Source organism: Anguilla anguilla, chromosome 3, assembly GCF_013347855.1.
Source record: "Anguilla anguilla isolate fAngAng1 chromosome 3, fAngAng1.pri, whole genome shotgun sequence".
Classification (NCBI taxonomy): Eukaryota; Metazoa; Chordata; class Actinopteri; order Anguilliformes; family Anguillidae; genus Anguilla; species Anguilla anguilla.
Genome location: NC_049203.1, coordinates 15,314,359 through 15,327,514, shown reverse-complemented (window position 1 = coordinate 15,327,514; position 13,156 = coordinate 15,314,359). Strand labels below are relative to the sequence as shown.

General features: G+C 52.3%; 1 protein-coding gene across 1 annotated transcript in view; it reads right to left on the bottom strand.

The window, feature by feature from the left end:
• Window positions 1-13,156, bottom strand: part of pdlim7 (PDZ and LIM domain 7) — a 46,980-nt gene that overhangs the window by 3,352 nt on the left and 30,472 nt on the right. Inside the window, exons 5-11 of the mRNA XM_035408308.1 lie at window positions 12,477-12,631; window positions 11,654-11,690; window positions 8,764-8,859; window positions 4,520-4,593; window positions 2,723-2,966; window positions 2,355-2,535; window positions 1,517-1,637 (exon numbers count right to left, since the gene is read on the bottom strand). Of these exons, the coding sequence (XP_035264199.1) occupies window positions 1,517-1,637; window positions 2,355-2,535; window positions 2,723-2,966; window positions 4,520-4,593; window positions 8,764-8,859; window positions 11,654-11,690; window positions 12,477-12,631 (908 nt within the window). The remainder of the gene's footprint in view (window positions 1-1,516; window positions 1,638-2,354; window positions 2,536-2,722; window positions 2,967-4,519; window positions 4,594-8,763; window positions 8,860-11,653; window positions 11,691-12,476; window positions 12,632-13,156) is intronic.

The window sequence follows — 13,156 nt, the reverse complement described above, 5'->3', positions numbered from 1 at the left end:
TATTAATCACTAAACCTGCTCTGCTCACCACCGCTACACATCGCTATTAATCACTAAACCTGCTCTGCTCACCACCGCTACACATCGCTATTAATCACTAAACGTGCTCTGCTCACCACCGCTACACATCGCTATTAATCACTAAACCTGCTCTGCTCACCACCGCTACACATCGCTATTAATCACTAAACCTGCTCTGCTCACCACCGCTACACATCGCTATTAATCACTAAACCTGCTCTGCTCACCACCGCTACACATCGCTATTAATCACTAAACCTGCTCTATTCACCACCGCTACACATCGCTATTAATCACTAAACCTGCTCTGCTCACCACCGCTACACATCGCTATTAATCACTAAACCTGCTCTGTTCACCACTACTACAGATCTCTATTAATCACTAAACCTGCTCTGCTCACCACCGCTACACATCGCTATTAATCACTAAACCTGCTCTGCTCACCACCGCTACACATCGCTATTAATCACTAAACCTGCTCTGCTCACCACCGCTACACATCGCTATTAATCACTAAACCTGCTCTGTTCACCATCGCTACAGATCACTATTACTCACTAAACCTGCTCTGTTCACCACCGCTACATATCGCTATTAATCACTAAACCTGCTCTGCTCACCACCGCTACACATCGCTATTAATCACTAAACCTGCTCTGCTCACCACCGCTACACATCGCTATTAATCACTAAACCTGCTCTGCTCACCACCGCTACACATCGCTATTAATCACTAAACCTGCTCTGTTCACCATCGCTACAGATCACTATTACTCACTAAACCTGCTCTGTTCACCACCGCTACATATCGCTATTAATCACTAAACCTGCTCTGCTCACCACCGCTACACATCGCTATTAATCACTAAACCTGCTCTGTTCACCACCGCTACACATCGCTATTACTCACTAAACCTGCTCTGCTCACCACCGCTACACATCGCTATTACTCACTAAACCTGCTCTGTTCACCACTACTACAGATCATTACGTATCATTAGGTTGCTCTGTTCACCTCTCTCTCAGAGTAAGGCCCCGCCTCCTCAATATAGACTGACCTCTCTCACAGTAAGGTCCATGTAGACTGACCTCTCTCACAGTAAGGTCCATGTAGACTCACCTCTCTCACAGTAAGGTCCATGTAGACTCACCTCTCTCACAGTAAGGTCCATGTAGACTCACCTCTCTCACAGTAAGGTCCATGTAGACTCACCTCTCTCACAGTAAGGTCCATGTAGACTCACCTCTCTCACAGTAAGGTCCATGTAGACTCTCCTCTCTCACAGTAAGGTCCATGTAGACTGACCTCTCTCACAGTAAGGTCCATGTAGACTGACCTCTCTCACAGTAAGGTCCATGTAGACTCACCTCTCTCACAGTAAGGTCCATGTAGACTCTCCTCTCTCACAGTAAGGTCCATGTAGACTCACCTCTCTCACAGTAAGGTCCATGTAGACTCACCTCTCTCACAGTAAGGTCCATGTAGACTCACCTCTCTCACAGTAGGGCTCGCCCTCCTCCATGTAGAAGGCCTGGTTTCTGATGGGCACCTTACAGGCCGCACACAGGAAGCACTGGACGTGGTAGGTCATCTTTAGAGCGTGCATGATCTCCTGCAGAACACAGGCAGAAACATATGACGCACACGCGTGTACACACACACACACACACACACACACACACACCCAGTCCTCCACTGTCTCCTCGTTTTAGCGTCAGCACTTGAAATCTTTCACCATTCCTCTCCGCGGTGCTGACATCACGCCAGAGGGCTCGTCCGAACGCATTACACGCAGCGACTCTCCTGGGCGCCTCCCTGGCGGCAGGGATTTGCAACGCGCGAGCGATGCATTCAAAACTTCAGGTCATACGCTGGTCATGCTCCGCATCACGACTTGCCCATTGTGCAGACGGTCGGTCACATGATCACACACAGACACACACAGACACACACAGACACACACAGACACAGACACAGACACAGACACAGACACAGACACACACACACACACACACACACACAGACACAGACACAGACACAGACACACACACACACACACACACACAGCACACTCGGGCCCCCAGTGAAGTGCGGGCAAACTGCGGCGTGCATAAAAATACCTGACCGCACGCCTTATCCAAGGCCGTTATGAAGATAAAACAGATTCCAAAAGCATGATAAAAGCAGATTGATGTTAATGCCCGGGAGCGGTTTTATTACGGTTTTAAAAATGTTGATTTGGCACTAAAAAGATCATTGGTCTTCAGATCGAGATGAGATTTTCTTAAATTTATTATTTATTTTTATTTTTTTAGCGAGCGGGACTCACCCCGGTGATTACCCGCCGGCATTTGGCGCAGTTGGGGGCGTAGCGGCTGTCGTAGCACTTGGTGCAGAAGATGGAGCCCCGTTCCTCGAAGAAGCCGCCCACCTCCAGCACCACCTTGCACTGCGAGCAGGTGAACTCCTCGGGGTGCCAGGAACGGCCCAGCGCCACCAGGTAGCGGCCCCTGGCAGGCACCGACAAGGCCGGGGTTAGAGAACGGCCAGAGCAGGAAAACGCGAAGGCATTATATAGCACTATTGCAACCGGAGAAGCTACAGGGTAGTCAAACTCGAACAGACAAGGAGGGGTGGAGGTGGGGGTGGAAAGTGGGGTGCGAGCAGGGCGGAGAGGAGCGCGGAGGCCACACCCACCTGATGATCTTGCTGCAGGCGGCGCAGACGGGCGTGCGGCCGGTCTCTGGCGCCCCCTGCTGGGCGGCCTGCATGATGGAGCTGCGGCTCTGCATGGGCGTGGGCTGGGCCGGCTGGCTGTGCTGGGTCAGCACCGTGCTCGTCTTGTCCGGCCGGTACCGGTCCGCGAAGTTGGGGTCCGTCACCCAGGGGGGGCGGCAGGAGGGGGCGGACACGGGGGTCGGAGTTTTGGCGGCAGGTTTGGCTGGGGACACAGGGTCAGACACATTTCAATGAGCTTCTTTCCAGTATGGTCAAGGGGCTCATTACAAATGCTTATTCACTCCTTGCATCCTTTACTCACTCCTTAGCTCCGCCCATAGGGGAAGCAAGGACAGGATGTGAGGAAAGGACACGAGGACAGAGGAATTTAGGAAACGTGTATTAGGCAAATGGGAAGTCTGTGTTCAGTCAAGCGTCAGTTTGATGACACGTCGATCGTTTATACGTCACGCGTTCCAGAAAAAATAAAAAAAACTTCCACAAAGGACGCACTCCGGTTTCCTTGCTCAAGCATCCTTCGGGAGCCTCCTCGCTCGTAGCTCTTTCAACGAGCATTTAACGGGCTTGAATGTCTAGAAAGATGGCAGACCTCGATCGAATTCTGGGTCAAGCGAGGATCGAGGCGACGGGGACGGATAAAATGAGCGATTGGAACGAGCCCAGGCTTGCCTCGCTGTGTCTCCTACACCTGACCTGGGCCCTGTTTCAGCACATGCCTATAGCTTTCTCTGGCAGACCGCTGTGTTCTGTATCTGGCCACAGTAACAGTGTGGAAACGAACAGCCTCTCAATAAAGCACTGTGTCTGTCGATGTATCGTCCTACTGATCCATCTATTGCAACTAAAATAATAACCCCCCCCCCCCCCCCCTCCACACACAGGGCAAGGCCTCACCCTGGTAAATAGATGCTCTCTGCACATACCGCCATTTCTTCACACTTTGACTCGGGACAACTAAACCTCAACTAATTATTTGTTATTTAATGCGGAGTTCTCCGGACAATTATTTGCATTATTATCTATTCATTTTTACTCTAATATTCAGGCTCCCAAGGACTTTTTGAACACAATTTTACACGGTCGCCCAGTGTTTCCCTCCTTTTCTGTTGATTAAAAAGAATTTTGAACGCAGACCCGAGTAATCAAAGTGGCCTCATGGTTAAACATTTGCATAATAGGATATTCCATGTGACCCCCAAATCCAGAGGCTGAGGAAGCAGTCACAGTCCACTCACACTGAGCCGGGCTAAACAGTGATCCTGCGGTAATGAGCACGCTAATTAAAGTATCCCCCGCTGCTTTAAAACCACAGGAACAACACCCCCCCCCCCCCCCCACTCCCCCAACAGACCTCCAGTACCAAGCCCCCGTTTCTGGATTTTAGCAGGATTACTAAAATTAGTTTTTTTAAAAAGAATCCGAACTGAAGGAGTTTCACTTTTTTTGGGGGCTTTGGTTAAATTATTTCTGATGTCTTCAGCACTAAAGGACACAGAGGATAAATGAGCAGGGCACACTGAAGGGCTTCCATATGGGGCTTGAATTCCGCTGGGAGTGCCCCTGTCAGCAGACTGTGGAAGGACTCCCAAACGCTCCCCCGGGCACAGATTTTACACCCCCCCTCCTCCCCCCCCCCCCGAAACAGGAGTGGTCTCTCCAGGGCCGGTGCGGCTCGGTTCTGAAGCTTCGCGTGATGTCACGCCCAGAAGTACGGCACGCGCTGTCCGCCGCGCTACCGATGCTGCCCGTCCTCACCTGGAGTTCCGCCGGGCTTGTCCACAGGGGGCATGACGGGACCAGACTGGACCGAGACAGGACTGGTCTTCAGCCTGCGGGGGGGACAAAACACCCTTCAGTAAAACTTCCAGCAGGGCCACCGCACAAAAGGTTTAAAACAACACAAACTTTCCAACACAGGCACGGCACGTCCCTGCTGTCACACATAGTGACTCCGTCGCGTGAACACAGAGAACACGCGAGGCACTTCCTGTTTATAAATAAACGGTCACGTGTCAGCGCCGCGCTGCACTTCACAGTGCGCCATGAGCGAGCGGCGTACTCTTACCACACTCACCTGCCCAGAGAGAAACCCGACCAGGAACCTCTACATTGTGCCAAACCACAGATAAATATTACGCGCGTTCACAGAGCCCCGCTTCTGCGAGCGCTCTGAACGCGGTGCTCAGCGGCCCGCGAGCGCTCTGAACGCGGTGCTCAGCGGCCCGCGCCCGCGCCCGGTACCTCGGCAACCCACCGCGCAGTCGCGCCGTTTAAGCGAAGACGTGCGCCGCGCGGCGCCCGGGGTTCCGTCGGGACGAAGAGAACCCCCTCCCTGAGAGCGCGACCGACGCGGCGTCGAGCTCTCCTCTCCTCCTGTCCCCAAACCGTGGAGAGGAAGACCTAAATCCATTTCTCGCTGGCACCGTTTATTTTTTACGGCAGCGCGTCGTATTTCAATCCATAAATCTTCTGGCAAAGGAGGCTCGGAATTAGAAACGGATCCAGTGATCCAGAGCAACAGCCCAGTATCACGCGTTCAGCTACTGGGAACCAAATACACACACACAAAATGAATCAAACGTCAAATTAAATTCCAGCTGACAGTTTAATTAAAGTCCTAAACACAGGGAACGCGGTGGTGGAGTCAGGAGCCCGTAGCTCATTTTAACAGAATACTCACCTGACGTGTTAATGGCAGAACCCTGAGAAGCTGTACACTAACACACACACAGGCACGCACACACACGTATGCACGCACGCATACAGGCACTAACATGCGTGCGTACACACACACACACACACACACACAAAACAGACACATGACCATACAATCATACACACAGACTGTATCGGGGACCAGGGACAAACACAGATACCTAGACACACACACCCCCCCTCCCTCCCTCTCTCTCTCTCTCTCTCTCTCTTACACGCACAGCAGAGGTAAATTAATGAATGCCAGTCGTTAAGAGACCAGTTTAATAAGAGCACACTGAAGTGCTACTTAAAAAGTGCCTCAGAACACCAGTGTTTGATGGTAGCTTCCAGAAAATCAACAGAAGGTTCTGATGCTCTTCTCTCCTCTGGGTGCAGTAATGGCTAGCGGCAGAAAAGTCATCTCGCAAGGTCAAGCCTCTTGTCACATCGCCATAGAAACCACTTCCCATCGCCTTGGTGACGTGTAGGGGCGACGTGACTTCGCTCGAGTGGATCTGCATTTAGGCAAAAGTGCTGTGGAGTCACTTCATAAAGATGGATGGATTTGCATCGGCTGGGAAGTTTCCATATGTGTGTGGGTGTGTGTGTGTGTGTGTGTTTGGGTGTGTGCACATGAGATGGCTGGGTTGGAGAGGGACGGGGAGAGTTTACGTTCGGGTGTGTGTCCAGTACATGTTCAGAGATGGCAGACTTGGGGGGTTGGCGGGGGGGCTGGGGACAGCTTGTGTTTGACTGTGTACACGTGTTCAGAGGAACAGCTGGATTGGAGGGGAGGGTTTGCGTTTGAGTGTGTGTGTACAGTACGCGTTCACAGAGACGGCAGGATTAGAGGGAGGTACGGTGCTCTGAGTCCGTTTCTGAGAGGTGGGGGGTGGGGACTGACGGGCAGGTGAAACCTTAGCACCTCCCGTCTCATGAATAAAGGATGAGGCCTGCGGAAGGGGGCGGAGACGCCCGCGTGCAACTCACGCCCCTGAAGGACGGGCCGGGGGGGGGGGCTGCCCGCTCAAAAACACATCAATACTGTACAGCGCCGCAAATCACCCTTTTAAAGTGAATGATATCATAAATAAGCATCCTTATTACTGTTAATAACCACTGATACGAGAATGATATTAAACATAAAGGTAGGTCATCCGATGAGTAAATGCCCAGTCACACCTGCTTATGGGAAAAGTCAGATGGCGGTTTCTTCCTTTGTTCATTTTTCTCTCGTTCAGACTGAGCTTGCCAAATCTTGTCCCCCTCGCCAGGATGCACTTAGCACTTAACACTTACAGCAACGGCAGACGTGGCAGCAATCCCCACAGGTCCAAATGGCGGAAACCGTAATCACCGGTCCCTCCCCCACTCCCAGCCAGAGACCCGGGCTCAAGCAGCCGCTTTATCAAGGACGTGATTTTCCCAGAGTACTCGGGGGCAGAGGACACGGTTACGCTATGAGCCCCCCCCCCCCCCAGAGACCGCACGCGCGCGGGCCCCCTGCCGTGTCAGCCTTTGTTCTGTCAGAAGTTTCCGGAAAGAGCGGCGGCGTAAGAGGAGAGCTGAAGGGCAGCGGGTCCGCGGGCGCGGGCGCGGGCTTCGGACGGATCCCCTCTGTCGGCACGGGAACTGGTCGTACCCGGCCCCGCGGGAGCCCGCGATCTGGGCTGGCGCGTTACCGTGAGCAACGTGTCCACAGCAGCGGCCAAAAACACCCTCGTGGCACATCACCAGGAGCAAGAGCTTCCACCGATAGAAAAAACCTCACCTGTGTTCATGTTACATTTTTACTGACCTATCAGAAAAGGTGTGAAACTCAATCATACAACCATCACCCATCCATCCACTTATTCAGTCACTCTATTCAAACCATTTTAGCCATGGAAAGAGGCTCAAACCCCTGGGTGTAATGAAAGTGTGAGGTGTGATAGAGGACCAGGTGAGAACTCTGCCTCTTCCTGGTGTGGTTGGTTTGGCAGAGATTTGGGGGGGTGCGTTTCACAAAGCAGGATTAAGGAGTTCACTTCTGTAAATACTTCTAAGCCCGTCCATTCAAATTTCACCCGATTACAAGTTATCGGCTTGGCTTCTTAATCCCACTCTGCGAAACACTTTACGGCCATTTTGTGTCTGTATTCGTGGTTGCCATTTTGGCTCCTGCCTTTATTTCAGGGATCGTGACCTACCACAGACAACTGCAGAAGAGCCCCACCCCCTTTGGAATTTCCCCCCAGGTGACCTGCACTCTGTTTAGCGTCTGTTTAGGCCCCCTGCTCCTGCCTTTGGCCCTTAGCATTCAGAGCCTGCTCCTGGCCTCCTTGTGATTAATCTCTGCTGCAGTGTCTTTATGTGGGTGTAAAACCCATGGACCCCTTAAACATCAGCTGTCCGGGTCTGTTTTTTTTCACCACGGAAACGGTTCGATGCGCAGGGAAGTACTAGAGTTTATCGAAAATGGAATTCAGCAGGCCTCAGTTCTAAATACGTTTTGGATTTTTTAATAGTCTTTCTAGATTGTCATACCCAATACGGAGACCAGCCCTTAATTGAGGCGACCAACCAGGTCCTTCAGAGAGCCTGATGGCCTTTATCTTCTAAAGCCCCCCCCATATGAAACCTAACGGCGCATGCACAGAGACAGATGGAAGCAGAGGAGACCAGAAATAACAAAGCGCCATTGTTTCGTTTCTCTCGTATGTTTTATGTGTCCGTGAAAGCAGGAAATAAAACACAGATCGTTTTCCGTTTGGAGGGAGAAGCCCACAGATAAAACAGCTCAGAAATGAAACGTTAAAGATGCACAGTTCAGAAACACAGCAACAAAAGAAAGAAAAGAAAAGAAAAAAACAGAAAAAAGAGGGGGTGGGGGGGGTGGTAGAGGGGGCGGGGCAGGGTGGGGCAGCAGAAAGGAATTCATTAGAAAGACAGGACGGAAAGGAGAACATCCCTGATCCCTGTGGCCTGAGGAACCCCCTCTGACAGGTGAAACACAGGTAACACGTCCACGCGAGGGGTGTCGTCAGGAGAGCGCTGTGCTCTAGTGTGTAGTTGGCTCAGTATGCATTGGTTCACTCCGGATTTTCATCTGTGCTGCGTTTTTTTTTTCCTCCGCTATTACTCTTTCCCCCTTTGCCTCCCCCCCCCCCCCCCCGTCCTCTCCTCCTCCTAACTCTTCCTCATCCTCCTCATCGTTCCTCCTCTTCTTTGGCATCAATCAAATGGGTCTAACTGCCGTGGCCTGGCGCTGGCGGTGGCGGGGTGGAGGGGGGGGGCGGGTCCCGAGCAGTGATTGGCTGCTTCAGGATTTGACGTTGAGGGACCGGGCGGAGCGGTCGTGGTGCCAGTCCCGCAGCCTGGCATAGCGGGGGCTCTGAATCTCAGTCAGGAACTTATCCCTAGCCAAGAGAGACGCACGGAGGGAGGGAGGGAGGGAGGGATGGGATAGAGGGATGGGATGAGGCAGACAGGAGGAGAGGAGGAGACAGGAAAGATGGAGGGACGGAGTGATGGGACAGAGGGAGGGGATGAGGCAGACAGGAGGAGAGGAGAGGCAGACAGGAAATGTGGAGAGAGGGATGGATGGGACAGAGGGAGGGGTTGAGGTGGACAGGAGGAGAGGAGAGGTGGAGGCAGGAGAGATGGAGGAAGGGAGAGAGGGATGGAGGGATGGGATAGAGGGAAGGGTTGAGGCAGACAGGACGAGGGGAGAGGAGAGGAGAGGCAGAGACAGGAGAGATTGACAGAGGGATAAATGTACAGACGAACAGCGGGAGAGGGAAGGAGAAATGGAGAGGGACAGGAGGGGATGGAGGGAGATTAAAAAGTGGAAGGGAGATCAGGGAAGAAGGAGAAGGTCAGAGATGCAGAGTGGCAGTTTGGTGAAAGATGACAAATCAGGAGGAAATTGAAGAGATGGCAGCCGTTGTGGAAAATGACATCATGCAAAAGCTTTGCATCCCGCGTCTTTAAACGTAATGACTACACACACCGGGACAGTGTAAGCACGTCTCTATGGGACTACACACACCGGGACAGTGTAAGCACGTCTCTATGGGACTACACACACCGGGACAGCGTAAGCATGTCTCTATGGGACTGCACACACAGGGACAGTGTAAGCACGTCTCTATGGGACTACACACACAGGGACAGTGTAAGCACGTCTCTATGGGACTACACACACCGGGACAGTGTAAGCACGTCTCTATGGGACTACACACACCGGGACAGTGTAAGCACGTCTCTATGGGACTACACACACAGGGACAGTGTAAGCATGTCTCTATGGGACTACACACACAGGGACAGCGTAAACACGTCTCTATGGGACTACACACACAGGGACAGTGTAAGCACGTCTCTATGGGACTACACACACAGGGACAGTGTAAGCACGTCTCTATGGGACTACACACACAGGGACAGCGTAAGCACGTCTCTATGGGACTACACACACAGGGACAGCGTAAGCACGTCTCTATGGGACTACACACACCGGGACAGTGTAAGCACGTCTCTATGGGACTACACACACAGGGACAGCGTAAGCACGTCTCTATGGGACTGCACACACAGGGACAGCGTAAGCACGTCTCTATGGGACTACACACACAGGGACAGTGTAAGCACGTCTCTATGGGACTACACACACCGGGACAGCGTAAGCACGTCTCTATGGGACTACACACACCGGGACAGCGTAAGCACATCTCTATGGGACTACACACACCGGGACAGCGTAAGCATGTCTCTATGGGACTACACACACAGGGACAGTGTAAGCACGTCTCTATGGGACTACACACACAGGGACAGTGTAAGCACGTCTCTATGGGACTACACACACAGAGACAGTGTAAGCACGTCTCTATGGGACTACACACACCGGGACAGTGTAAGCACGTCTCTATGGGACTACACACACCGGGACAGTGTAAGCACGTCTCTATGGGACTACACACACAGGGACAGTGTAAGCACGTCTCTATGGGACTACACACACAGGGACAGTGTAAGCACGTCTCTATGGGACTACACACACAGGGACAGTGTAAGCACGTCTCTATGGGACTACACACACAGGGACAGTGTAAGCACGTCTCTATGGGACTACACACACAGGGACAGTGTAAGCACGTCTCTATGGGACTACACACACAGGGACAGTGTAAGCACGTCTCTATGGGACTACACACACAGGGACAGCGTAAGCACGTCTCTATGGGACTACACACACCGGGACAGCGTAAGCATGTCTCTATGGGACTACACACACCGGGACAGTGTAAGCACGTCTCTATGGGACTACACACACAGGGACAGCGTAAGCACGTCTCTATGGGACTGCACACACAGGGACAGCGTAAGCACGTCTCTATGGGACTACACACACAGGGACAGTGTAAGCACGTCTCTATGGGACTACACACACCGGGACAGTGTAAGCACGTCTCTATGGGACTACACACACCGGGACAGCGTAAGCATGTCTCTATGGGACTACACACACCGGGACAGCGTAAGCATGTCTCTATGGGACTACACACACCGGGACAGTGTAAGCACGTCTCTATGGGACTACACACACCGGGACAGCGTAAGCACGTCTCTATGGGACTACACACACAGGGACAGTGTAAGCACGTCTCTATGGGACTACACACACAGGGACAGTGTAAGCACGTCTCTATGGGACTACACACACAGGGACAGTGTAAGCACGTCTCTATGGGACTACACACACAGGGACAGTGTAAGCACGTCTCTATGGGACTACACACACAGGGACAGCGTAAGCACGTCTCTATGGGACTACACACACCGGGACAGCGTAAGCATGTCTCTATGGGACTACACACACCGGGACAGTGTAAGCACGTCTCTATGGGACTACACACACCGGGACAGTGTAAGCATGTCTCTATGGGACTACACACACCGGGACAGCGTAAGCACGTCTCTATGGGACTGCACACACCGGGACAGTGTAAGCACGTCTCTATGGGACTACACACACAGGGACAGCGTAAACACGTCTATGTGACTGCACACAAGTGACGATCATGAGGCCGGTTTAATTCACAGTAAGTACAAGGGTACTTTAACACGCCGGTTCAGTGGTTTGCTCAGTACCCGGTCACACACGCACACCCGCACGCTTGCATGCATGCACACCATGGCAGGCTTTACCTGGCCCGCTTCATGTTCTCATCATCTGGGTCCTGCACTAAGAGAGCCAGGAGAGACAGGCACTGTTACATTACACGCACACACACACACACACACACTAACGTCTAAATACTTTAAAATAACTGCAACTGAACAACAGTGTCTTCTTGACTGTGACTTAGCTAGGTACTTAGCTAGGTAGGAAACCAAAAGCAGAAAATCAGGGCAGAGGTGGGTTTTAGACGCTGGTCGGCCATTTTGGCTCTATACTAGCTATAGCGTTCTAATCCCCTGAGCCGCATCCCTGCATTTGGCAAGTCTTTAGGCATGGAAACTGAAGCAGGAAGCCTGATCCTGCAGACAGCACGTCAGACTCTGCTAATCACAGGATGTTTCTGAGAAGTGTCCAGTGTGCTGCCATTTCCAGGTTAAGAAACCAAAATGATGCTATACCATGTGATGCCAGGTGGGGGCACTTGAGAGCTTGTACTTCTCATAGGAGCTAGGTACTTTGCATAATGAGACGGCTTCAAAAAGCGAGATATTGTCCAATTACTTGATGTCCCTAATCCTAACTTTAACACTATCCCAAAACCCCAGGCACACCACAGAAGAACCTCAACTGCAAGCCAAACCATGACACTCTTACCCCTAAACCTAAAAACAAGAACTCCCGAGCCTAATTCTGACCCTATTCCATGTTCTACTGAATTTGTCAGCTAGGTCATTGTATCCATCCTCCTTTTTCCTCTCTGAACAGACCAGCCTGTTGGCTACATGGCACGCAGGCAAAGTGGAGATCCACCCCACACCAGCAGGGGGCGCCACCCTCTGCCTGACTTACTGAAATCAGTGCCAGTGAGCTGGGCCAGAATGCGGAAGGAGCGCGACTGGGTGGTGCCGGTGCGGGGGTGCCAGTCCTGCGTGTCCTCGATCAGCCTCTTCTTGCTGCGGTCGTTAGGGATGAAGGTGGCGGGGGGGTCGGCCCGGAGACCATACCTGGAGCGAGGGGGAGGAGTCAGGCCACCCAACAGGGAAAGACTCCGCCTCCCCCCCCCTCCTCCCTGGAACCTAACACTGACCTGCACAGACACCATGCTGACAAACCCAAACCACACCTAAAGCCCCCCCCCCCCTCCTCCCTTGGAACCTAACACTGACCTGCACAAACACCATGCTGACAGACCCAAACCACACCTAACCCAACCCCCATCTGACCCCACTCCAATCGCAAGACACAGGTCAGCTCATTAGCGTTATACACCAGAAAGAACAGGAAGGGAAGACAACGATGCACAAGGAAACAGTCACATGCACAGATACACTGCAGCGTATCTGCCTGCAGCATATCTGGCTGCAATGCAGCCACTCCACAGATACAACTTTGAAACTCACTAAAAACACTGTGGCCCTCCAGGACAGGGGCTCGAGATCAGAGACCAACATCATAAAGCAGGGCTGCCCAACCATGTTCCTGGAGATCTACCGTCCTGTAAGTTTTCATTTCAACCCTAATTTGGCATA